Here is a 27,944-nt window from a genome sequence, read left to right as displayed (position 1 = left end):
AGATTCTTTACGAACACTGTTATGCAGTTGGATCTACAAAAGAAAAAAAGGCAGGAGTGTTGTATTACTTCGACAATGAAAACTTTCATAACTTTGTTGAAGATTTATGATTTGCTAGTTGTTAATTAAAACAAATTTTAATTGAGCTGTTATTCTAGAATATCAGAATACTATTTGAAAATTTAATTTTAATTTTAGCATTGATGGACTTGATTATTTCTTTTTGGTTGGTTCTTTCTATAAATTGAATAAAAAAATAGTTTTATTCACATGAAATTAAGAAGTAATATCAAAACTTAAATCGATCAGAAATTATCATAGGCAGCGCAAAAGCGCTACCTAAGTAAAGAACGATGTTGGCACAATGTATTTTTTTTCTTGGTCTTAGACCAGGGTACTTCGTATCGCAGGAGTTATCGTAGAAACTTCAAAAAGGGCTCATTCGATTGGAAATTGGAACGGCTTACCCCCTTTTTAATAGTCAAAATTGACTAGAAGGGAGACAGCATCCCGTCTATGTCCATCTTCTCCCCGAGCACATTCAATCACAAATTGTATATGCCAGATTTGTTCTGTGCAGCTAACCTTCAGATAGAAAGAACGTTTCTTAGGAGGACACTCCCCCATACTCCCTTGGGCAAAGGTTGCGAAATATGCCCCGTGGACATATAAGGTTTTTATAGAAAGCTTTGTCGTAGAAAGTTCAAAATTGGCTCATTCGATTGGAAATTGAAAGGGCTAGTGCCCTTTTTAATAGTCGAAAGTGAGTGGAGGGCAACTAACCCCCCACTCACGCTCACCTTTTCTCCAAAACCATCTTCTCAACATTTTGAGATCTCTGGATTATCCAACACAGTTGAAAATTCCGAGGCGTAGGTCTTTGAGGATGATAACCCCCCACCCACATTCTTCAGGGCAAGGGTTCTAAGTTATACCCTACGAGTAACTGAGGTTTTTTTTATAGAAAGAGTTGTCGTAAACTTCTAAAAGGGCTAATTTGATTGAAAATTGAAATGGCTAGTGCCCTTTTTAATAGTCGAAAGTGATTGGAAGGCAGCTAACACCCCTTCCACGCCTACCATTTATCCAAACACATCCAATCAAAATTTTGAGATAGCCATTTTATTCAAAGTAGTTGAAAGGTCCAAAAATTATATATTTGAGGACGACACTCCCCTCACAGCCCTCGGAGCAAGGATTGTAAGTTATGCCCTGGGGGCATATAAGGTTTTTATAGATAGTGATGTTATAGAAACTTCAAAAAGGGCTCATTCGATTGGAAATTAGAAGGGCTTGTGCCAATTTTAATAGTGGAAAGTGATGGGAGGATAATAACACACAAGGGTTGTAGGGCAAGGGTTGTAAGTTATGCCCTGGGGACATACAAGTTTTTTATAGAAAGCGTTGTCGTAGAAACTTCAAAGAGGAATCATTCGATTGGAAATTGAAAGAGCTAGTGCCCTTTTTAATAGTCGGAAGTGATTGAAGGGCAACTAACCCCCCTCTCACGCCCACCATTTCCCCAAATACATCCAATCCAAATTTTGAGATAGCCATTTTGTTTAACGTAGTTGAAAGTTCTGGACATTAGGTCTTTTAGGATGACATACCCTCAAAGCGAACAGGGCAAGGGTTGTAATTTATGCCCTGGCTCTGGGGGCATATAAGGTGTTTATAGAAAGCGTTGTCGTAGAAGCTCAAAAAGGGCTCATTTGATTGAAAATTGAAGGCTTGACATTTTTATAGTAAAGATCGATGTGGGTACAATGTATTATTATTTTTTTCTTTTCTTTTGTTCAGACCAGGGCACTTCGTATCGAAGGAGTTGTCTTAGGAACTTTGAAAAGGGCTCATTCGATTGAAAGTAGAAAGGGCTAATGCCCTTTTTAATAGTCGAAAGTAATTAAAGGGCAACTAGTCCTCCCCCTCCCACCCTCCCATTTGCCCATTATGTTAAAAAACTAAATGGTGCCTTAAGATTAAATCAAAATGCACTGTGATAATGCGAATTCCCAATAAGGCAACTCAGCAGTATCCCAAGGACGACTGAGGGTATTATGTTCAAACTTTCGGGGCTATTTCTGCTCTTAAAATTTAACCAAATCAAAATAGCGTAAGTATATCCAAGCTATCAAAGAAATTGATAGTTTTTTTTTTTTTAAAAAGATTTTTTTTGGCGAATGGTATCAAGTTTTCTTTTTCAGGTCAACTAGAGGAGGTATGAAAATAAATTAAACACTACTATTTGTGTCCAGATTTTGAAAAGGGTGTATGTTGTTAAAAACTACTGAAAATTTTTCTTCAGCACACAAATAGCAGGTCAAACTATAAAGTCTTAAAAAAACGAAAAGATTTAAAGAATTATTTTCTTTTTCCCTGAAAAGACTATGTCAATATAAAACGAACAGAAATTAATTAAAAAAAACTATTTCCACAAAATAAGTTTTTCGAAGAAAAGTAAAGAACTCCATTAAACCAAAAATGAGCATTAATAAAATCAAATAATCTACCAAGCGTGAAACTACCACAAATCAGCATCGATAAATAAATGAAACCAAAAACGAACAGAAATTACAATAAATAACCGAGTCAAACTCAAACTCAAATGCCTTCCCAAGGCCAGAACATCAATTTGCGCTTCCATTCAACCTGAAAATCCCCCCGGAAAATTTCTTGCGTTTTATTACACCCGGAAATCCCCCTCAGTGGAATTATTTCCCGCAAATACCCCCCCCTATCCTCTAGTAGAAAGTTGCTCCCGAAAAAAGTTCCTCTGGAGAATATATCCCGCTGAAAATCCCCCATTGAGAGTTTCTAACGTAGAAAATCCCCCGCTCCCCCTCAACACAAAGATACTCTAGACAGTTACAATCCAGGTAAGAATTTTCTCTGGACAATGCTCCTTAACATCTCCACATATAAAATTGAGTCAGCAACGAGAAAGTAAGACAAATGAAAAGAATTTTGTATGGGAATTCTAAAAAATTCTCCCAGTGCAAAATTTCCCTTGGAAAGCTCACCCCACGGAAAATCATCCCCAAGGAAAATCCCTCTTCCTCCCCGAAAAATGTGTGTTTACTTCCCAATAACAAATAACATGCGTCAATATTGGGTAAATTTCAGGACTTAAGGACCTTTCCCCAGGGACTGTAGGGGGTCATGTCATCCCGAAAGTCATAGTTACTAGGCTATTCAACTATGCGGAACAAAATGGCTATGTCAAAATTTTGATCGACCGACTTTGACGAAAAACCTGTTGTAGGAAGGGGGGCTAGATGGCTTCCAATCTTTTGTCTTGTACGAAATAATGATGATTTTGAAACGAGCCAGAGGAATTAACGAAAAGCGCGGACCGCCTTTTTTTTCATATTTGATTCGAAAGTTTGGCGCGAAGTTTGATATAACCAGGGCCGCCTTTTTGCTGTGTTTGTTTCGAAATATTGGCGTTAAGTTTGAAACAACCAGACATAAGAAGAAGATTAAAAAATTGACCAAACACTAATACAAGTACACTTGAACGGAACAGGCATGTATCGCAGAGCAAAGCACGACACTGGCAAAAATTTGTGGGCTGTAGTACCGAAAATCATTATGTAGCTAGCAAATTTGGGCAATTTTAGCATTTTAGGAACTCACCACTGTGGCAACGCTGGCTTTGCAATGGTTTCGGCCTATTTTTCAAAGGATCTGTCGTATTTTTTTCACTTTCTGGCAAGACTGCTTAGGCCCCTCAAAAAATGCTAATAGCTATAAAAACAGAGGTAAAATTAAATAAAATGTATTTGAATATCGATATTGCAAAACATTAGTCATTTTAAATTTAACGTTTCTCAAATTTCAAAATTCACCTTCGTGAGATTCGATTCTTTGTGAGTGTCTTATCGGACTCAATCTTTTACCAAGTCATGTTTTATCTTTTACCAAAGGGAATTTTCTCCAAATCATGTTTTGGTAAAAATGTCATGTTGTACTAAACATATTTCAGCCAATCGCCAAAAAAAAACTCCCAAACTTTCTAAGTAGATTAACCCGTTTTAATAAAAATAATATGTAATGTGTTTCCTTATATTATATAGAATAAAAGAAAAATAACAAACAAAGACAATAGTGAAAATATATACAATAAGTTAAAAAAAGAAACAAATTACAAAAAATTTTTAAATAAAAACAATATTTCAGATAAAAAACAAAAGTGGAAAAGAAGACAGTTCTGAGAACATAGTTTCTAGGCTTGAGCATATAGTCGAAGTTAACTCGAAATATCCCATATTCTAATGTACCTTTTAAAAGAACTTCTATATAATCGTGTAGTCTCAAAATCTCAAAATATTTCTTGTGTGATTTTTCCTATACTGATGTGATTTGATTTTCTTTGACGATAAGATAAACTGGAAATGTCAGTAAAACATCTCTTACATGAGATGTTGAGTTCTCTGATGACGAGATAAAGATGATCTTGTATTAAAACGTTTCTCACATACATCACATTTGAAAGGCTTTTCTCCCGTATGAATTCTTTTATGACTAGATAACGCGTGGCTCAAAGTAAAACATTTCTTACATAGATCACATTCAAAAGGTTTTTCTCCAGTATGAGTTCTTTGATGAACAGATAGATGGGCTTTTCGGCGGAATGTTTTCTCACATATATCACATTCAAAAGGTCTATCTCCAGTATGAGTTATTTGATGACAGGATAAAATAACACCTGTAGCAAAACGTTTCTTACATATATCACATTCAAAAGATCTTTCCTTAGTATGAAAAATCTCTTGTTTTGCCACATCATTTTCTGCAAATACATAAATGTGACTTGGCATCTCATTTTGACATTTCAAATTCATTTCTTTTTTTAGACATATTCTTTCAGGATCTGGCATGCTAGATAATCCCCATTCTTGTTTGCTCATATCATTATCAGAGAACGCTGCAACAAAGAGAACTATAATAATATAAAATTCGCTCAAAATTAAATACTTGTATTTTTTTACTTACCTCTTTTTGGATTTAGCATACAACTCAGCTTTTAATGATTTTAGCCTTGCACAGTTATTCTGAAATCTACTTTAGTAAAACTTAGCTTACAATTTAATATATGAAACTCAATTTGAAGCATTATTCTTTTAACAATTCGAATTTTATTCCTTTCTTTATTCAAAAATTCGGAATTCTGGTTGTATACCGATTTGCTAAATAGTGGGGGTCTAAAAAATTACTTTACTGTAATATCCATAAACTGTGTCAACTCCCTACTTTTATAAATTAATGTAGATTCTTAAAATAGCTTAATTATATTTATTTCTATAATTTTGTTTATATTTTGGCTATACCATAAAACAGTTTGAATTATTCGACACTTTATCCGAAGAGTTTGTTCAGAGTGGCAAAAACAATCTAGGATTTATCTTAAGAGTAAATCACCAATTTTTGATCAAGCTGTTTTTAGTTAAATACTCCAAAGAAAAACTTGTTTTTATATTTTCGTTATATACGTATTTTCCAAATTTGTAGAAAGTAGAAATCGTAGATAGCATGTAGTAAGTAGAAAGGTAGGAAAAGTGTGACTTCTCTCATCTTGTTACCATCACAAATGTATGAAATTTTTTTGTGAAAAATAAAGGCGTTTCCGTTGATCAAAAAGCTAATACTGTAACCTATACTTGTTGGTAGAAAAAAAAACCCAAATCAAGTCTCAAAGACCTGCATCCACCTATAACATAACTATAAAATCTACATTATAGAATATGTAACAATTATGATAATCGTGAGCACACAAGTTTTATCCAAAAACTGCAGGTGGCCAAGAAGGCTTTCAGAAGAATCATTAAAAAATTATTAAATAAGGTTTAAGTCAGTAATACAATCTTGTTGAGCACACTTCACTTTCAATCATGTAAAAGGTATTATTTGTGAAAGACAGGTTTTTACTTGATTTGACTTTGATTGACCTTTTTTTTCTTGATTGTTTTTTTCTTAAAACTGGCATATTGTTATTTCTGGCAAAAAAACTATCTAAATAGGTCAGAGCTTTACAGAAGACTTCAAATTTTTCCAAGGGTGGTTGTATCGAACCTATGGTGACACCATGACATCAATCAGAAGTTCCCATTGTCTGCGGTTAGATGACAAGCGACAAAGAGAATCCATATATACAAGTCTACCACGTAGCCATGCCAGGGTCCGGTGGAGTCTTCGTCAAATTGCACCTATCCTAGTTAACCCCATACTAACTCGGTTCTGCGAAATCAGAAAGTTAAGGGCTCTGGATAGTCGACCAAGAGTATTGCTCTTAATTAACACCAGTTCAGTCCGCTTCTATTCAGGGCACTAGCTTCTGAAAAAGAGATTCCACATCTATGGTTGGGTCAAAGGGATCGTCTTTAAAAAAGATATTGGGCACAAAAGAAGTAGGCCTATAATAATTATACTATGCTTCAAAATTCAAAAATTCAATACTTTGAGCTAAACACCAGGGGAAAAAATTAACCTCAACTTTCACCTGATTGGATCAGAGTTCTAACTCTGAAATCCTTTATCATCATTTTTTTATTATTTAATTTATCGTAATTAATAGTTACAATCGCATCTATCATCTTGTGATCAGGATAATAATAAAATAAGTTATAACTTATTTTGGAAATAAATATAAACGGAAGTTCTATATTCTAGCTTTTAGAAAAATATCTTTACAGAACCACTGACAATTTGAAAACGTCCCCTTGAGACCGAAACCAGTTTAGCCATAGCCGGAGGAACAACATAACAGTTCCATCTTAAGCTTAGCCTGAAGCTCAAGTTTAGTCCAATTGTCCTAGTGTTTCTAAAAAAACTATGAACTGATATATTTAATCCTGTAAAAAAACATGCTTGAGATATACCTTCATTGTCAAAATACGTTGGGCCTAATTCATAGGTCTCGCGTTCAACTTTTGATGGTCTTGAAGAATTGGGGAAATTATCAAAAGGAACAACTTCCCGTTTAGGAAATAAAGAAAAGTCTGGAATGTCAAAAAGTTCTTCAATTTTACTTGGTAAAGCTTCTTGAACTTCTGAAAAAAAAATTATATACATAAATAAAAAGGAACATAAAAGGCACTCAACAGCAAATCCTACTACGCCAACAGAATGACCCTTGAAAAGGACAAAGATGACAGAAGAGAAAATTATGCTTAACATCTTTGGCTAGGTAAACGGACAAAAATAATACACTGGACAAATCATGAGGAAAGGCTAACCAAAGGAAAAATCACTGAAATCACCAAAAGATAAATCCTAGAAATTTTTAAATAAAAACCTTACAGTATTTTTCAATGATAATATGGATAATCATACAATTAACCTCAACGAATACCCCAACCAATGGCAAAATGAACGGAGCTTCTGTAAGTACAATAATCATACTTCAGTATCAAACCAGATATCCTCGGATGTAGGTTATGATTTAGGAGATGGTATTAATATTTGTACTCCTTATAACCTGGGTGAAATAAATGTTGGCTTTATAAGAAGACAAACAATAAATTTAATGTTAAAGGACAGAAACCAAAGAAAACTAATTAGGCATTTAAACGGTTGGATTGAGGATATATTATTAAACCATAGTTAGCACTTCTATGATTTTTGTGGGGTCTTTCTTTTTGGTTCACTTTCCCATCCCTATAGTTTCGATCTAGTGTTTTACTAATTCTTTTTCACGTTGTCTCGGTCCCCGATGCATAAAATTAAACTTTTGAATTTACCAAACCCTAAATTTTTACGTAACATGTAACGTAAGCTTCAATATTTCTGAGATTTGTGAAATTAGTTTTCAAGTATTTGTGTAAAAGTTGAATATGTACGACAAATCAAAACCACGATAGAATGAAGGAAAGTGTTAGTTTAGTGTATGTGAGTCTGTGAAGGATAAACAGGGAGGAAGAACTGAATTTACGCCAGAATTCCTTGCTTAATTCAGACATTGAAAAAAAAAATACAATAGAATAAAGAACATGTTATTTTAGCATCCACAAAGAATATACCAGAATAAGGAACGGAAATAGAGCAAGCATTTCCCAATTCAATTTAAATTTCTGATTTGGCATCCTATAGCTTCAAATTAAAGAATAAAATAAAAAAAAATTCTGCTAATGCGTAATTTAGATATTTCAGAAGGCAGAGGTAATGGAACATGTCAGTAGTACAGGCCCTTTGAATACAAGCAGAACCCTATCTCTCGAATCCCAATCCGGAGATTTTTTTTAAAAGACCAAACAGAATGGGGATTCCCCCAATGCTGCCATCTACATAATCTAAAATCATAGATGTTACTGTTGTTAACTATAGCTATACATGGTAACATGTTTTCTTTTCAAACTTTAGCTTCTAAGCACTTTTCCACTGATTTTATGAAATTTATGTTTGATGTAGGAATCGAACGTAAGACCCGTGATATCCTATGGTAAAATAATGACACGTTACTCGACTGAGCCAACAAGTCATTGAAGATACTATGTCCTTCGAAATACATTCTAGGCAATCAATATATTGTTTCTGGGACCCTGGCCAACTGATGTTAAGAGTCGCAATATCGTAACAAGTTATTTGTGCAATCGATTTCTTAATTAAATTTTTGGTATGTGTTATCAGTCATCTGTTTTCGGGCACTATTTATGGCATCATTCTGAGAATATGCATACCATGGTGATTTGAGATGCATGCTGGACAGAGATTTTCTTTTGATGGTTAATGAAACAAGTTTCGATCTCCAAAATTTTAATGACTACAACCAGGCAGGTTGGCAACCAGGCAGGTATAATTTTTTTAACATAATGGTCCATAATTTAATAGTAATAGCCCAAAGAACTGCTACTTAATACCCAAAGCTGCTCCTAGCGTAATTTTTAACACCCATTTGACAACCTGAGAAGCCTATAGGCTATAGGTTTACTTTCATTTGAAATTTCCATCTTTCCATGTCAGTTACAACTTAAGACTCTATTTCATTCCTGATATACCCCGCCTATGCTCTCTTGACAACCTGGATACATTCAAACTATTCTAATTTACTTTAATAGTAGCAGTAGTAGCAATAGCAGTTTTAGCAGCCCTTTAAGTTTAAGTATATGATACCTTTTAGTTAGCACAACATCCCCCTCAACATTCCCTGAAAGTTTTAACTGCTTACTCTAGACTGTTCCTGAGATATTGCTGACACATCCTCCTAACAGCCAGCATGCACAGAATATGTTTAGTTTAGTTCAACATCACCCTAAATATTCCTTGAAAACTTTTACCTTAATACCCTTAGCTTCAATAGAAGTAGTAGTAGCAAGCACATAGTGATTTTCGATTACCTTAGGCAATTCCTGGGATAATACCGATGCGTCCTTTTGACAACGTAAATGCACAAAGTGCGTTTTGATTCACTTAAACATCCCCACTAGATTCCCTGAAATTTGAACCTTAATATCATTAACGTAATATTAGGAGTAGAAGTAGTAATAGTTTTAGCAGTAGAAGTAATAGTAGTAGCAATAAATAAAGCCAAATGAAAAAAATTGTGATACCTTGGACGTCAAGTAAGATTTGTTTTGTGAGGAAGAATTAGCCACAGCACTAAAAGGATTAAAAAATAATAAAGCCCCAGGTCTGATAGTGTGGAAAACGAGTTTCTTAAATACGGTGGCTCTGAGGTTAAAAATGAGTTACTGATGATTATGAATATGACTTTGAAAAAGGGAGTGCCCTAATTAAACCACTGTATAAGAAAGGTAAGATATAAGATAAGAGAGATTCTGGTAATTATCAAAGCATTAGCCTGGTGTCTGTAGGTAGCAAATTACTTAGTAATATGATACTTTTAGACTGAAAGATGCTATAGACAAAGTTATAAGAGAAGAATAGTGCAGTTTCAGAAAGGGTAGATGAAGTATCAACCAAGTCTTCACTCCTAGTTTAAAAATTGAGAAGTGCCTGAGTAAACCTTTAGTCCTCTGTTTTATAAATTCTGAGCAAGCGTTCAATTCTGTTGATAGAACAGCTTTAACAAAGGTCTTATCCTTGTATGGTATACCAGACAAATACATTAAAGTGATTAGTGCTATGTACAAGAATAACACTGCTGTGGTTAAGGTAGGAAATGGTTAGCAACTGGTTTCCTGTTAAATCAGCAGTTAAGCAAGGTTGTGTTCTATCCCCCTTTATATGGATTATTTTGATGGACTTTATCTTAAGGAGCACAGGAAAGGCAATGGGAGAATCAAATAGGGAAGAGAAACTTCCCTGGACTTAGATTATGATTTAAGCATCCTAGATGAAAGTATGAGCAAATGAATCAACTTTCAGAGGTTTTGCGTGTCCATGGTGCTAGAATAGATTTCAAAATTATTGTTAAGAAGACTAAGTCGCCAAGGCTAGGAATATGTGAAGATGAAAAGGTGAATTTGGATAATTAGAATATTGATCAGATGAACAATTCCACTTATAAGGAGGCTTTGAATAAAACTGGGATGGAGGAGGAACGTGCGTAACCATGTTCCCCTCAGGCGGCTTTGTGCTGTGGTGAGTTGTTAGTTGTAGCAGTAGAACTTCCCCTTCAAACTTAGTTGAATGTTTATTTTAATGCACTTTGCCTAAGTAGTTGTAGTAGTGGCTGTAGCGGTAATGGCAATAACAGCAGCATACACAATTTCTTTTGGCTAGTTCAACATCCCCCTATACATACCCTGTAAGTTTAAACTTAACACACTAAATCATTCCTTAGAAACTGTAGACACAGTCTTTTGACAAACTGCATGCACAAAGTAGGTTATGTTTTGATTTAGCTCAACCTACCCATCAATATTCCCTGAAAATTTCACTTTAACATCATTTAGTAGAAGTAGCAGTAGGAGAAAAAGAATCAAACATGTCCCCATTCCCAATAACTAAAGCTATGTGCAAAGAGGGGATAAATTACAAACCTTACAGCCCCTTCCCCGGGGGTCCTGGGGACCCCAGAGCCATACTCACTGGAGCTTTCAACTATACTAAACTAAAACGAATATCTCAAACTTTGGATCCGGTTTTATTTTGAGCTTAGGTTTTTGGTAGGGGGATTGGTTGCCCTCCAGCCACTTTTGAATCTCAAAAGGACACAAGAACATTCAATGTCCAATTGAATGAGTCCCTTCCGAAGTTTCTATAACACCTTCAATACAAATTGCCTTGTTAAAAAGGAAATACGAAAATAATAATAGATGGAGAATAGTTTACAGGAGGAGACATATTTCTGCCAAAAATGGTTCCAAAAAAAATCCAATATTATCAGGCTCTAAACAGATCGTGTACTAATTAGACTTGGCAGTGATTAAAACAGCTCCCATTGACTTTTCTGGAAAAAACTTCATTTACTCAGCAGTAACAATTGTAACTTTTTGTTTTTCTTTAAATTTTCCTGTTACTTTTTATATTATTAAAAAAACTTTTTTCTCTAACAAGTTTTTCAAAGAAAAGTAAAGAGCTGCATTGAACCAAATATGAGCAGAGATAAAGTCAAATAATTTTCCCGGCGTAATACTACCACAAATCGTCATCAATAACTATATGAAATCACGATGTAAAGAACGATGTTGGCACAATGTATTTTTTTTCTTTTAGACCAGGGCATTTTGTATTGAAGGAGTTTTCGTACGAAACTTCGAAAAGCGCTCATTCGATTAGAAATTGGAAGAGCTTGTGCAGTTTTTAATAGTCGAAAGTGATTGGAGGGCAAAAAACACCCCTTCCACGCCCACCACTTCCCCAAACACATCCATTCAAAATTTTTTGGTAGATATTTTGTTCAACTTAGTTGAAAGGTCTGGGAATTATGTCTTCGAGAATGACCACTCCTCTCCCCCCCCCCACTGCCTTCAGGTTGAAGGTTGTAAATTATAACCTGGAGGCATACAAGGTTTTTTTTTTTATACAAATCGTTGTCGTAGAAACTTCAAAAAGGGCCCATTCAATCGGAAATTGAGAGGGTTAGTACCAGTTTTGATAGTTGAAAGTAATCGGAGGGTTAATCCCCCCCCACGTCCTTCATTTCTCCAAACACTTCCGATGAAAATTTTTATATAGCCATTTTGTTCAATGTAGTTGAAAAGTCTGGAAATTTTGTCTTTGAATATGACAAACCCCCCCCCCCAAAGCCCTCTGGACAAGGGTTGTAAGTTATGCCTTTGGGGCATATAAGGTTTTATAGACTAAAACACTAAAACACTCATTTACTAAAACACTTCCAATCAAAATTTTGAGATAGCCATTTTGTTCAAAGTAGTAGAGAATTCCTGAAACTACGTCTTTCAGGATGACAAATCTCCCCCCCCCCAGCTCTCAGGGTAAGGGTTGTAAATTATGCCCTGGAGGCATACCAAATTTTTATAGAAAGCGTGATCATACAAACTTCGGAGGGGGCTCATCGGAAGTCTTGGTAATCAGAAGCTCTAGTGCCATTTATAAGAGTCAAAGTTATCAGAGGACAGCTACCCCCCCCCCTCCCCCACATATACACACGTAGTTTTTGTCCCAAAATACGTCCAATAGAAAATTTGAGATAGCCATTATATTCAAAATAGTCAAAAGATCATATAACGATGCTTGTGGGGTTGAAACAAACCTCCTCAGACTGAGGGCAAGGTTTACAAATTATATTCCATAGCTATATAAGGTTTTTTTATTGAATCAATGGTTATAAAATGTTTATAGAAGTCTCATTTAGTTGAAAATGGGAATTTCTAGCTCCCTTTTTAAGGGTCAAAAGTGATGGAGGGCAGCACGCTCCCCCACCAACTAACCCCCTTCACCAAACGAATCTGATTAAATTTGTAAGATAGTGTTTTGCTCAAAATAGTCCAAAGAACATATAACAATGCCTCAATGACACAACCCCTAAATGTCCTGGGGATAAGGTTGAAAGTCACGTCCTGAGAGCATATAAGGTTTTATGTTATGGGTGGTCGTATAAACTTCAGAATAGGCCTCAGTTGATTTGAAATTAGAAGCTATGGTACCCTTTTTAAGAGTCAAAAGTGATTTGAGAGCAACCAGCCCACACCCACACTCATCATTTCCCCAAAGACGTCCGATTAAAATTTGGAGATAGCAAAGTTGTTCATTTTAGTCAAAGGATCTGGAAATTATATCTTTGAGGAAGACAAGCCCGCCCCCGCAGCTCTCAGGGCAAGGGTTGTACGTTATGCCCCGGGGACATATAAGGTTCTTATAGAATAGGAGTGGTCGTACATACTTTAGAGGGGACTCATTGGATTGGTAATATGAATTTATAGTACCCTTTTTAAGAGTCAAAGTGATCTGAGGGTAGCTATCCCCACCTCAACGTCGTTTTTTCCCGAAATTCATCGAATAAAGATTTTTTAAACGGTCATTTTATTCAAAATAGTCCAAAGATCATATAACAAAGCTTTTGGGGTTGGTACAAACCAGCAGAGCCTGGAGGCGAGGGTTGCCCCTCCGCGAAAACCTCTTTTTTAACTAAACGCATCTGATTAAAATTATGAAATAGCGATTTTGTTCAAAATAGTCCAAAGAACATATAATGCCTCTAGGATTGAAACAACCCCCCAGCGCCCTAGGGATAGGGTTGTAAGTTATACCCTGAGGGCATATAAAGTTTTTTATGGAACAGACGGTCGTATAAAATTCAGATGTGGCTTATTTGGATTTAGATTGATAATTATAATACCTCTATTGAGAGTCAAAAGTAATATGAGAGCAACCAGCCCCCCTCCCCATAATTTGCACTTTACTGACACAAATTTAAATGTTTTTACTTTTATAAGTCTAATAAATCAAATATTATTAACATTTTGATTAATAAATATCAGTATATGTACTTTAAACTAACAATGCAAATTCATTTATATTTTTTTTCAGTAGTGTGCAAATTATGTTCTGGCCTTGGGAAGGCATAGGGATTTGAGCCGTATTCACCTTAATTTCTGCTCATTTTGAGTTTGACTCGTTTATTTATTGTAATTTCTGTTCGGTTTGGGTTTCATTTATTTATCGATGCTGACTTGTGGTATTTTTACGCTTGGTAGATAATTTGATTTTATTTTTGCTCATTTTCAGTTTAATGGAGTTCTTTACTTTTCTACGAAAAACTTATTTGTGGAAAAAGTTTTTTTAATTAATTACAATAAATAACTGAGCCAAACTCAAAACAAGCAGAAGTCAGCATAAGTAGGGCTGATACCCCCTATGCCTTTTGAAGATCAGAGCCTAAATTGCACTAAACTGAAATTTCTATTTAACGTTTTCATTTTTTTAACTTTAATAAATAAAAAAATTATATATATATATATATATATATATATATATATATATATATATATATATATATATATATATATATATATATATATATATATATATATATATATATATATATATATATATATATATATATATATATATATATCATGTTTTTGGGAACTGATGGGAGATGATTGCCCTCCAATCACTTTTGACTCCGAAAAAGGGAACTGAAACTTTCAAGTTCCAATCAAATAATCTCCTTTCAAAGTTTCTACAAGAACTCGTCTTATACAAAGTGCCTAGGTAAAAAAAATACAAAAATAATACATAGTGCCTACTTTACTCTTTACTTAGGTATCAGCATTGCCCTGCCTATGATAAAAATATCCTTCAAGAATTTTCAATTCTTAAGGAGCAGCAACAAAAAAGGTTTTCTTATATCAAATAATTTGTGTTGTCACTTCTTCTATTTATAAACATCCTTGAATGGCCCTGTCTATTCAACAGTAACTTAACCATAATCTACATTTAAAAAGGAGGTAAAAGCTATACATAATTCAGCTTCTTTCAATTCAATTCCACATTTCAAACAAGTTGAGTTGAAGGCAAAGATGCATCGTAACAACTTTCAAAAAAGCATCACAAAATATGTGGGAAAATACCTTACGAAATATAAGGAAAAGAACATTTAAAAGCCACATTGAAGGGAAATTAAGCTTGAAAGAATTATATTGATATTGTTATTTTCATGAATTTTAGATTGAAAATTTCTTTGTTTTATACCAGTGGAACAAATTTGAAAACTATGTCTAGTAAATTAGCGTTATATGTCACAAAGTCACCGCTTTTTGCCCCATCAATTATAGGAGTCAGATAACCAAGTTAGATAGTACTTTATCAGCAAGAAAAGAGAAAAAATAAAAAAAAACTGTACTAAAAGCACAAACATTAAACCTTTTAATGCTTAAACAAACAAAAAACATCAAACACAAAAGCATAAACATTACTTAATCACAGAAGCTTTCCCTCTTAATTAAACTACATATCTTACCATATTTGATAACAGATGAATCAGACACAGTAATGACTTCAGCCATATTGGGAATCTGTGAAAAATCCATTATAGAGCTTCAATACAGAGTTAATGCTGCTTGTGACATGTTAAATATTATAAATAATACTTAGATCTTCCACTCCTTTTTTACACAAGATAGCAGAACCAAAAAGTCCCTAGAAATACATGAGCTATAATGATTATTTTTGAGCAATACAAAACTGATTTTGTCACATTGCAGTTTAAAGCAAAGGTAGGCTAAAAATCCTTCAATAATCAAAAGCATAATTCAAACAGTATTTTCGACCAAAGTGTACTAAAACAGTAGCATTAGGTTTTCAGTTGAAATAAAAATTTTCCAGTAAAAACAGAGTTTTGTTAGCTTCGAAAACTTTTGCACTAGCAAGGTGATAGGTTATCAATCAGAATTAGTCTAAACTATGGGTCAAGAACATCTTTTGCATCAGGTTCAACTGTTTCATAATTGGAAACAAATAGAAATGGATGTTTTGTTTTTTTTCACTTTCTTTACTAGGATTTCAACTAATGAAGGTTCAAAGACAATTTATTTTCATTTTGATCTTGAAGAAAGTTTCCCAGCGAAATTATAGAATATGTATATATTTCAGTAAACATAGAAATTGCCACTTTCCCAAGTCTAAACTACAACACAGGGAGACGTTTTCAAAGAGTTGAAGTTTTCTACCACCCTACTCATACTTAAGATTTGCAAAATTACTGCAATCCTGGGTTTTATACTACTACTACTACTACTAACAACTCATCGCAGCACCAAGCCGCCTGAGGCCAACACAGCTACGCACGCTCCTCCTCCACCCCAATCTATTCAAAGCCTCCCTTTTTACGCCCGCCCACGAAGTTCCCAGGTCCTTTAAATCTTTCTTTATGACGTCCTCCCAACCCAGACGGGGACGACCTGCTTTCCGTTTAGCCCTAGATGGTTGGCCGAAAAGAACAATCTTCGGCAATCTGTCATCCTTCATCCGAACAACATGCCCTAACCACCTCAACCTTTCTTTCATTATAGACCTAGAAAGCGGTATTGAACCACATTTTTCATATAGCCTATTGTTTGAAATACGGTCAGTCAGCCGGGTACCCAGAACAATCCTTAAGCAATTACTCTGGAAAACATCTAGCAAAGCTTCATCCGCTTTTCGGAGCGTCCATACTTCAGAGTCATATTTGACCACTGTCATCACTGTAGCTTCTAAGATTCTAATCTTGGTTTGTAGACTTATCTTCCCATTCTTCCAGACATTTTTTAACTGTGAAAAAACACCCTGAGCCTTGGCTATTCTATTTTTAACATCTTCACTGCTCCCACCATCTTTACTAATAATACTACCAAGGTAAGTGAAACTGTCCACCTGATCAATCTTTTCATTACCCAACGTCACCTTTTCATCTTCACTTATTCCTAGCCTTAGTGACTTGGTCTTCCTAACATTAATTTCAAACCAATACTAGCACCCTGAACTCGCAAAACCTCTAAAACTTCATTCATTTTGCTCACACTTTCATCTAGGATGCTTAAATCATCAGCATAATCCAAGTCCAGGAGACTTTTTCCTCCCCATTTGATTCCGTGGTCTCCCATTGCCTTTCCTGTGCTCCTTAAAACAAAGTCCATCAAAATAATCCATATAAAGGGGGATAGAACACAACCCTGCTTAACTCCTGATTTAATACAAAACCAGCTGCTAACCTCATTTCCTACCTTAACCGCAGCAGTTTTACTCTCGTACATAACATTAATCACTTTATTGTATTTGTCTGGTATACCATACAAGGATAAAACCTTTACTAAAGCTCCTCTATCAACAGAATCGAACGCTTGCTCATAATCTATAAAACTGAGAACCAAAGGTGTTTGAAAACTTAGGCACTTCTCAATTATTAACCTAAGAGTGAAAATTTGGTCAACACATCATCTACCTTTTCTAAAACCGCACTGCTCTTCTCTTAAAACTTTGTCTACGGCATCTCTCAGTCTAAAAAGTATCATATTACTAAGCAATTTGCTACCTACAGAGATCAGACTAATGCCTCGATAATTACCACACTCACTTTTATCACCTTTCTTATAAAGTGGCTTAATTAAGGTTTTCCTAAAATCATTAGGTACTTCCCCTTTTTCAAAAATCATATTCATAATCTCCAATAACTTATTTCTAACCTCAGAGCCACCATATTTAAGAAACTCATTTACTACCCTATCAGCACCTGGAGCCTTATTATTCTTTAATCCTTTAAGTACTGTTTCTAATTCCTCCTCACAAAACAAATCTTCCTTCACATCAAAGGTATCACAAACTTTTTCATTTTCCTCTATATTTTTTCCTGCAACTCTATCACGGTTAAGCAAATTCTCAAAATGTTCGGCCCATCTCGCTTTAGCTTTTGTCTTATCGCTAATTGCCACCCCTTTCCTATCTTTAACTGGGACAAGTCCGGATTTACTACTACCTCTCAATTTGTTAACTTGCCAGTACAATATTTTACTATTATGACGTCTAGCTGCATCTTCTAAATCCTCGGCAATTTTATCCATGGCCTCCACTTCACACCTCCTTAGTTCATATTTCAATGCTTTCTCCACTTTCTTTATATTTCTTTTGTTTTCATGTGATCTATCACTCAGATAATTCTTGTACAAGTCCTTTCTCCTTTCTATTAAACATAAAGCCTTTTCACTAATATTCTTAGCTGCAGTTCTCGCTTTCTTCCCTAATACACCTTCAGCAACTTCAAAAATTATTTTTCTAAAATTATTCCAGCCATCTTCCACATTATCAAATTTTAAACTCTCAATTTAGTATTCAACTGTTCCTGGAAAGTTTCTCTCAAATTCTCATCCTGGAGTCTACTAAAATCATAACTTCCTGGGAGGTAATTACCCTTCCGATATTTCAGCTTTAAATTAACCCTTGACACTACTAGATGGTGATCTTGACTTTTAACATAAATAACAGCACTCCTATATACCCTAGTATCTTGTATTGATCCTACCAGTCTTCGATTTACTATAACATAATCAATAAGGTTTGCTGTCTTACCATCACGTGAATACCATGTTAGCTTATGAGCCATTTTATGACCAAACACCGTATTGGTTATAACTAGATTGTTATACCTACAAAATTGCAAAAGTCTGTATCCATTACTGTTTTCTTTTCCTACACCAAATTTACCTAAGCTGGGATACCATCTATCCTTATTTCTACCAACCTGGGCGTTAAAATCTCCCAGCAATAACATCATATTTCTACGTGGGACCTTGTCTATTTGCTCCTGTAACTGTAAGTAGAATTCATCTGAGTCACTACTATCTCCATCAGTCGGTTCTACAGGGGCGTATACTACTCTAACTGATACCTTGAACTTTCTAGTCATAGAATGAGCAATTAGTATTCTATTATTAATACCTTCCCAGCCTAAACAAGACTTAGCCGCTTCCTTATTCATCATGAGCCCTACTCCCTGTCTATGTAACCCATCCTTCCTGCCTGAGTAAACAAATTCTATATCACCTATTTTCATGCTTCCTACCCCTGGGATATGAGTTTCTGAAACTCCTAATAGATCCAGTTCGAATTGTCTGAATTTGTCAGTCAAAATGTCGATACGATAGTCATTTTTTAATGTCGTAACATTCCAAGTTGGTTTTTATAAGGCTGGGTTTTATAAATGGTTTTAAAGCTTACTAAAACTAAAATTAATAAACTGGACAAATAACGGAATGTTCACATCAAATCTAACCACAGAGCTAATCTGATAAAAATCTAACATGTAGACTGTGGCCTTTAGACTCCAAGTGCTGTTTTTCCAAAGAAAAAGAAGAAGAAGGCTCTTTGTTTCACTAACCAAAAGCATGTCAAATAGCGCTGCCTAAGTAAAGAACGATGTTGGCACAGTCTATTATTTATTTTTTTTTTTCCATACCCGGGCACTTCGTATCGAAGGAGTTGTCATAGAAACTTCGAAAATGGTTCATTCGATTGGAAATTGAAGTGGCTAGTGCCCTTTTGAATAATCGAAAGTGATTGGGGGGCAACTAGTCCCCCCCCCCAACCACGCCCATCATTCTCCCTAACCCATCCAATCAAAATTTTGAGATAGCCATTTTGTTCAGCGTAGTTGATTTCCAGATAGAAAATATGTTTTTGGGGAGGACACTCGCCCACAACCCTCGGAGCAAGGGTTTCAAGTTATGCCCTGAGGGCATATAAGAACGATGTTGGCACAATGTATTATTTATCATTTTTTTTCCTTTACAGTGGGGTACTTCCTATTAAAGGATTTGTCGCAGAAACTTTGAAAATCGTATATTGAACGGGAGATTTGATTGATTACTGCCTTTTTTAACAATCGACACTGAATGGAAGGTCACTAAAGTACCATTCGCGCACACAATTCTCTGAAAAACATGCAATACCAATTTAGATATAGACATTTTGTTAGATATAGTTTACTTCCAGACATAAAAGATGTTATTGAGGAGGACACAGCCTTCAGGGCAAGCGTTGTAATTTATGCCCTGGGGGCATATAAGGTTTTTATAGAAGGCGTTGTCGTAGAAACTTCAAGAAAGGTCTCATTCGATAGGAAATTCAAAGGCCTGGTGCCCTTTTTAATAGTCGAAAGTGATTGGAGGGCAACAAAGCCCCCTCTCATGCCCACCTTTTCCCCAAATACATCCAATCAAAATTTTGAGATAGCCATTTTATTCAACGTATTTTAAGTTCTGGAAATTAGGTCTTTGAGGATGACAACCCCCTCATAGCCCTCAGGGCAAGGGTTGTAAGGTAGGCCCTCGGGGCATATAAGGTTTTTGTAGAACGCGTAGTCGTAGAAACCTCAAAAAGGACTCATTCAATTACAAATTGAAATGGCTGGTGCCCTTTTTAATAGTCGAAAGTAATTGGAAGGCAACCAACATCCCTTCCACGCCCACCATTTCCCCAAACATATCCAATCAAAATTTTTATATAGCCATTTTGTTCCACACAGTTTAAAGTTCAGAAAATTATACCTTTTAGCAGGACACTCCCCTCCCAGTCTTCAGGGCAAGGTTATAAGTTATGCCCTGTGGGCATATAAGTTTTTATTGAAACCTTTGTCGTAGAAACTTGAAAAAGGGTTCATTCGATTGGAAATTCAAAGGTCTAGTGCCTTTTTTAATAGTAAAACGTGATTTGAGGGCAACCAACCCCCCCCTCTCGCCCACCTTTCCCCCAAACACATCCAATAAAAATTTTTAAACAGCCATTTTGTTCAGCGTTGTTTATTTCCAGATAGAAATTATGTTTTTGAGGAGGAGACTCCCCCACAGCCCTCAGGGCAAGGGTAGTAAGTTATGCCCTGGGGGCTTATAAGGTTTTTATAGAACGCGCTGTCGTAGAAACTTCAAAAGGGCTCATTCGATTGGAAATTGAAAGGGCTAGTGCCTTTTTTAATAGTTGGAAGTGATTGGAGAGCAACTAACACCCCTCTCACGCCCAGCATTTTCCCAAACATATCCAATCAAAATTTTGAGATATCCATTTTGTTCAACGTAGTTGAAAGTTCTTGAAATTGTCTTTTAAGATGAAAATCCCTCAGAGCCCTCAATGCAAGGGTTGTAAGTTAAGCCCTGGGGGTATATAAAGTTTATATAGAAAGTTGTTGTAAAAACTTCAAAAGGGGCCATTTTAATTGAAAGTGAAGTGGAAGGTCATTTGAAAGTATATACCTACTCTCTTGTATCCACCCTTTCCCAAAACACAGTACATCAAAGCTTAGATGTCGCTCTTTTGTTGAACACACTTGAAAGTTCTAGACATTATGTCTTTAAGGAAGACAAACCCCCCAGAATCTCAAGGGCACAGATTGTAAATTCAAGCCCTGAGGCATATAAGGTTTTTACAGATAGAATCGTATTAAAATTTCAAAAGGGGCTCATTCAGTTGGAAACTAAGAAGGCTAGTGCCCTTTGTAATAGTCGAAAGTGATTGCAAGGTAACTAACCCCCCTCTCACGCCCACAATTTCCCCAAACACATCCAATCAAAATTTGCAGATAGTCATCTTGTTCAGCACGATAGAAAGTCCTGGAAATTAGGTGTTTAGGAATGACACCCCCGCAGCCCTAAGGGCAAGGGTTTTAAGTTATGCCCTGGGGGCATATTAGATTTTATACAAAGTGTTGTCGTAGAAACTTCAAAAGGGCTCATTTGATTGGAAATTGAAAGGGCTAGTGCCATTTCCTTTTTTGGGTTTCATTTATTTATCGATGCTAATTTGTGGTAGTTTCACGCTTGGTAGATTATTTGATTTTATTTTTGCTCATTTTTTGCTTAATGGAGTTCTTTACTTTTCTTTGAAAAAATTATTTTGTGGAAAAAGTTTTTTTAATTAATAGCTAAGAAAAGCTAAATTAAAAACAAAGAGAAGAACCAACCTCTCTATACAACTTTTAATACTGTCATGATATAGATAAAACTGGTTAAAATAAAATACAGAAGATACTTTAAAACAAGTAAAAATTGGATGTAAAAGGCTTGATTACAGAAGGCTGTGGGATAGGGATTGGGTAAGATACTTGTTTAACTAATTTTTTGTATCTTGGAAAGAGGTTAGGTAGATGAAACTTTCAGGTGGTCTAGAGACTAAAGTGAGTCCTGGAAAAGGTATTTTGAAGCGCCTATCTTCACTCCTTCACCCTATCAAGGGCCTTGACTTTTGAACAATTTTAAAAATCTTTATGCTATAAAAATTTAACTTTGAAAGTCGACCTTCTGCTTAATTGAAGTACAAGAAAACTGCTTTTAATTTCACAACTTTGGTCAATCACAATTTAGATGGTTTCAAAGATCTGTAAATACATTTACTATCTGCTTGTATCCCAACAATATAAAAATATAGTGTTGAACTTTAGAGCTCACAGAGGCACTTACACAGGATAAAAAATGGATCTGACCACTTCTTACTGCTAAGGTAAAGACTTAGCACAAAGAAGGCTACCATTCTGAGCCAGAAAACAGACATATCAAAGCTGAAAGTAGATGAGTACCAAGAACCATTTGTCCTTGAACTCTTGAGCCGCTTTGCTGTCTTTCAAGATGACCCCAAAGAGTCAGCCCTGAGTGGTCAGCACCTTAACTGCTTAGAGACAAAGATTGAGAAGAAGTGGAAAAAGTTCAAAAACTACATCAATGGAGCTGCCACAAGCATACTTGGGTTTGTCAAGTAGAAAAAACAAGAAATGGATCTGGGAAAAAAAAACTCAAACTCTTTGCCAAGAAGGAAGAGGTGACCAACAAAAATTTTCCCATCTACAAAGTGCTGTGGCAAGAATGTCACAAATCACCAACAGCTGACAAAAGAGTGTACCAATCCAATGTTGCTAGCAATATGGAAAGAGACACATCATGGAATGATACTTAAAGACTTTATTAGATACTTGGAGAATGTACTGGGAAGAAGAAGCAAACTACCCTCCTTGGCTAAAGGCAAAAGATGGGAAAATACTCACAAACAGTGAGGAATGTGTTGAAAGATGGCAAGTATCAAAATGTATGTACAGACCTACCCTTCCAGGATGAAGTAACCAAGGCAATCAAAGTACTGAAAAACCATAAAAGCCCAGGAAGAGATAGTATTTCTGCAAAGCTACTGAAAGCTCTTCCCAATCTGCCGGTGGATGAGCTTCATAGTTTTGTCACCTAAGTTTGGGACAATGATTACATCCCTGATGAGTGGAAGATCTCAATAATTATCCTCAGTTATCTCTTTAAAAAAGCTGAACAAATGGATTGTAAAAATTACCAAGGAATACCCCTTGTCCCTATTGCTTCCAAGCTGTTTGCAATCATACTTTTAAACAGATTTAGAGGGGTCAGAAACCACCAAATGCAACCAAACCAAGCTGGAATCCGACCGGGCATGGGCTGTTGCGACCAGATCTTTAGCCTGCAACAGATCCTTGAACACCAGTTTAAACAACAGCAGGAAACAATCCAAATCTTTACAGACTTCAACACTGCTTTTGATTTAGTCTACTGTGATGCAATATAGGAGGCAATGAGAGAGGATGGTGTACCTGAAATAATTATTGGTATGCTCAGGGCATGGTATGCTGGAACAAAGGCTTGAGTTGAAAAAGGTTAAGCCAACTTTGTTCAACTTAGTCATTGATTGGATCATCAAGGACCGGGACAAGTAAAAAGTTATCGCAGTGAGCCTGCACTCTCTGTCATGGATCTTGACTATGCTGATGGTATGGAAATGATTGCTGAATCTGTTATAGAAGCCCAGGTTATGATCAAAGACATGGCAGAAAAGGAACTCTCAACTGGCCTTCAAATTAATCTCCCAAAAACAAAACCATGCAAAGCGATGGGATGGAAAAAAACCCTGTGACCCTTAACAGTAGTCAGATTGAAGATGTCTAGTCATTCAAATACCTTGGCTCAATGATACACCCTTCTCACAAATCTCTAGAAAAGATCCAGAGCTGCATATTATCAGCCTGGAGCATCTTCCTTCAACTATGGAAGGTTCTCTGGAAGCAGAGCAAAATTTCAACAGCGACAAAGCTCCAAGTACATGAAACTATTGTTCTCTCTTTTCTCCTCTATGGATGTAAGACATGGTCACTGAAAGCAGCCAAAGCATTCCTCTTGAAAACCTTTAACCACAATTGCCTGTATTTTATCCTGGGCATATGCCTCTCAGATAGATTCTCAAATGACAGAGTCAGGAGACTATGTGGGAATTTCCCAATTGTCTCTTATATTCTTCAGCAGAGAAGACTGAGATGGTTTGACCACACAATGTGGAGACTTGACGACCAAGTAAGCAGAAGATGCCTTAAATGTCAACCACTAGCAGCATGGAAGAAGAGAACAAGAGGCCAATAAAGACATGGCTCACAGAAGTCTGATCTGGAGCGAATTGGAGGGCTCAGAAAAAATGGCCATCAATGGGATTATAAGTATCTGAAGATTGTAGAGCCTGCCACCCTTGAGCACAACCTTTGGAAGAAGACATATCTTTGTCAGCTGGATGCCATGATGAACCTTGATAGGCTAATTCCTGAATGTGCAACAAGCAGAAGCAAGTAAGTTTCCTATATTTAGAAAAAAACGATATAGCTTAAAATTCTACTCAAATAACAGGAATTGCATTTTAAAAACTAAAACCAGAGAAAAAAATTGAGGGTAAGATTTATACAAGCTCGGATACAAGGGAAAGGCGATCGGGGCGAGCACCCTTCCCAAACAAAGTTATTAAGAATCCTTTCTAAATTATACTACTGCATACTATATATGAGAAATAAAGTCTGTAAAATTGATTGTTTTTTAAATAAAAACAATGATACATAACAACAGAATAAAATTGTTTGAATACAGTAAATGTTTTAAATGCAAGACTGAAACGTTTCTGTGTTGTTAGGGAGAGCAGACCCAACACAAGAACATTGAACAGTGCTGTGGCCTGTATAAGCATGCAAAGGTTGGCATTATTTATCATTGTTTCCCAGAGACAGATAAAATGCATGTAATACATATGACAAAATGGAATAATTTTATCCTGGGTGCTGAGGCATCAAGAGAAGGGTAGCATGCTGAGTCCAATAGAAGTTCTTCAAATAATTTCTTATACACATGAATCTTCTTGGACCAACGTTGAAATAGTAATCTGGTTAGTTGCAGTATTCACTTTGGATGTTGTTCTTGTTAAATTCCAAGTCTCTGATGTCTTTGTCTCAGCATATTGTTTTAACTTGGCTGGATCAAACTTTGCCTGGTCAATCATGTTATAGTTGATGCATGCTGAAATAGCGGAGTCATAAATTCCAGTTTTTCAAAATAATTTTTTAATCAGTGAAGAGAAAGGGTAAGTAACCGACATCTGACATAAAATGTTCATGAGTACTTCTTTTGGTAAGATGTGACCTGGGTGTGCTTGTTGCCAGTTCATAATCCTTTGCTCACAGGATGCTTTCAGCCCTTTGGAAATAACCCTGTCAAGAGGCTGCAGAACATGGGATGCATGGGCTGGCAACTTCAGGATAGTAACATTCTTTTTTGACGCAAGATCCACAGGTGCCAAGAATAAATAGGAGCCTAGGCCATCAAGAATAAGAAGTGCTTTTTCTATCACCTGAGGAAGGAAAACATCTATAAACCAGTTATAAAAGAGTTTTGCTGTCTCCATCCTTTTTAAGTAGCGGAAAAATATTCATCTGGACGGTCTTTAATGGGTAACCATGAACTCCAAGTATTTTTTTCTTAAGAAGATTACCAGTAGTGGCAGTTTCTTATCTGATGCACTCATACATGCAGGAACATTTGTGCTATCATGCCCATTGCCACTAGTTCCCTGTTTTGCTGGTGATCCTTTTGCACCAGGGATTTTAAGCCTATCAGGATTGCAACAAAACGAAGTTTTGTCCAAATTGTACCAACATTCTGGTTTGTCTGAGATGTCAAGCTATTCTACTGTTTTTTGCAGCAGGTCATGAAATACTCAAATGATGAAAGGGTATGGTTACTGCACAGCCCTCATGGTTTTCAAGTTGCTCAGGTTCCTTAAGCAAGATATTGTTACTTTTCTTAAACCCAAAAAACCAGTCTTCACCTGGTAAATTCTTTGTGAGGATTTGTTAGAAGAAATAGTGGATATATAAGGGGTGTTAGTTGCCTTCCAATAACTTTCGGCTATTAAAAAGGGCACAAGCCCTTCAGATTTCCAATCAAATGACCCCTTTTCCAAGTTTCTATGACAACTCCTTCAATACAAAGTGCCCTGGTCTAAAACAAACCAAGACCCCCCGCCAAAAACAAAAAAAAAATACATCGTGCCAACATTGTTCTTTACTTAGGCAGCACGATTGTGCTGCTTATGAAAAAGTAATTTCAAGTAGTATCAAGGGAGTCAAGAAAGCAAACTTTTGATCACTTGCAGGCAGTATTTGGCTGATGATATACCAAATTTGGAATGACAGTAGAGTGAAGAGACCAGCCCCAGAAAGCTACAATGGTCCAGCAAAGATGTATTCTTCAATTTTGTCAGTTTCATGTTTTTGTGGCCAGTCATATGAATAATTGGCTAGGCTCAGACAGTAAAGATATTTTATGCAAACCAGATTTTTTCAGAAAAATCAAGCACCCTTCTGATATACGAGCCTTGTTGATCAAGTTTGCAATCATATCCTACACCATAGTATTCATTGAGCTGTATTTTTAGCTTTTTTCCTCCTTTTCTTTATTGTCAATGCCAACAGTATAACAGCCAATGGTATCTGGTCAGTTTCGGAACCCATGAGATGTCAGAGTCTTCACTGGAAAGATCCCCTTTTTTCCTTTGCAGTTTTGGCTTGAGCATATTCTCTTTTACTTTTTTGTTCTCAAGCTTTTCTTTTTTCCCTTTCTCTGTTTGTTCAAGCCCTCTCAAAGCCTCTACAGATGTGATTACTTTGGCTTACCAGGCAATTCTCTGCCTACAAGATGTCCTGGGTGCTGAGGCATCAAGAGAAGGGTAGCATGCTGAGTCCAATAGAAGTTCTTCGAATGATTCCTTATAGCCTACACATGAATCTTTTTGGACCAACATTGAAATAGTAATCTGGTTAGTTGCAGTATTCACGTTGGATGTTGCTCTTGTTAAATTCCGAGTCTCTGATGTCTTTGTCTCAACATATCGTTGTAACTTGGCTGGATCAGACTTTGCCTTGTCAATCATGTTATAGTTGATGCATGCTGAAATAGCGGAGTCATAAATTCCAGTTTTTCAAAATAATTTTTTAATCAGTGAAGAGAAAGGGTAAGTAACACACATCTGACATAAAATGTTCATGAGTACTTCTTTTGGTAAGATGTGACCTGGGTGTGCTTGTTGCCAGTTCACAAGCTTCTGCTCATAGGATAATTTTAGCCCTTAGAAAATAACTCTGTCAAGGCGCTGCAGAACATGGGATGCATGAGCTGGCAACTTCAGGATAGTAACATTCTTTTTTGACGCAAGATCCACAGGTGCCAAGAACAAATAGGAGCCTAGGCCATCAAGAATAAGAAGTGCTTTTTCTATCACCTGAGGAAGGAAAACATCTATAAACCAGTTATAAAAGAGTTTTGCTGTCTCCATCCTTTTTAAGTAGCGGAAAAATATTCATCTGGACGGTCTTTAATGGGTAACCATGAACTCCAAGTATTTTTTCTTAAGAAGATTACCATTAGTGGCAGTTTCTCATCTTATGCACTAATACATGCAGGAACATGTGTGTTATCATGCCCATTGCCACTAGTTCCCTGTTTTGCTGGTGATCCTTTTGCACCAGGGATTTTAAGCCTATCAGGATTGCAACCAAACAAAGTTTTGTCCATATTGTACCAACATTCTGGTTTGTCTGAGATGTCAAGCTATTCTACTGTTTTTTGCGGCAGGTCATGAAATCCTCAAATGATGAAAGGGTCTGCTTACTGCACAGCCCTCATGGTTTTCAAGTTGCTCAGGTTCCTTAAGCAAAATGTTGTTACTTTTCTTAAACCCAAACCACCAGTCTTCACCTGGTAAATTCTTTTGAAATGAGTACTGATTTTGTTCGC

The 27,944-nt window shown here is 36.1% G+C and overlaps 2 protein-coding genes across 2 annotated transcripts in view; both read right to left on the bottom strand.

Annotated features, from left to right (window-relative positions):
* The window catches only part of LOC148943826 (uncharacterized), a 606,774-nt gene that overhangs the window by 74,007 nt on the left and 504,823 nt on the right, over nucleotides 1-27,944 (bottom strand).
* On the bottom strand, nucleotides 4,042-15,503 carry LOC148943832 (uncharacterized). Its single transcript, XM_089101404.1, has 3 exons — nucleotides 15,329-15,503; nucleotides 6,879-7,049; nucleotides 4,042-4,927 (listed from the first exon to the last, which is right to left on the bottom strand). The coding sequence occupies exons 1-3, from the start codon at nucleotides 15,396-15,398 to the stop codon at nucleotides 4,413-4,415; spliced, it is 756 nt and encodes a 251-aa protein (XP_088957530.1). The 5' UTR covers nucleotides 15,399-15,503; the 3' UTR covers nucleotides 4,042-4,412.

The sequence above is a fragment of the Artemia sp. Qi Xiang Cuo genome, chromosome 15 (assembly GCF_049724085.1).
Source record: "Artemia sp. Qi Xiang Cuo chromosome 15, ASM4972408v1, whole genome shotgun sequence".
In the NCBI taxonomy this organism is placed as follows: domain Eukaryota; kingdom Metazoa; phylum Arthropoda; class Branchiopoda; order Anostraca; family Artemiidae; genus Artemia; species Artemia sp. Qi Xiang Cuo.
Note: the sequence above shows the minus strand (reverse complement) of the source record. Positions and strands in the feature narration are given on the sequence as shown.

Excerpts from the sequence above, each read along its gene's own strand:
- LOC148943832 (XM_089101404.1), bottom strand. The coding sequence starts at position 15,398 with ATGGATTTTTCACAGATTCCCAATATGGCTGAAGTCATTACTGTGTCT. Across the intron at positions 7,050-15,328 it reads TTCATCTGTTATCAAATATG|AAGTTCAAGAAGCTTTACCA; the intron begins GTAAGATATGTA and ends TTTTTTTTTCAG. Across the intron at positions 4,928-6,878 it reads AACGTATTTTGACAATGAAG|CGTTCTCTGATAATGATATG; the intron begins GTATATCTCAAG and ends TCTTTGTTGCAG.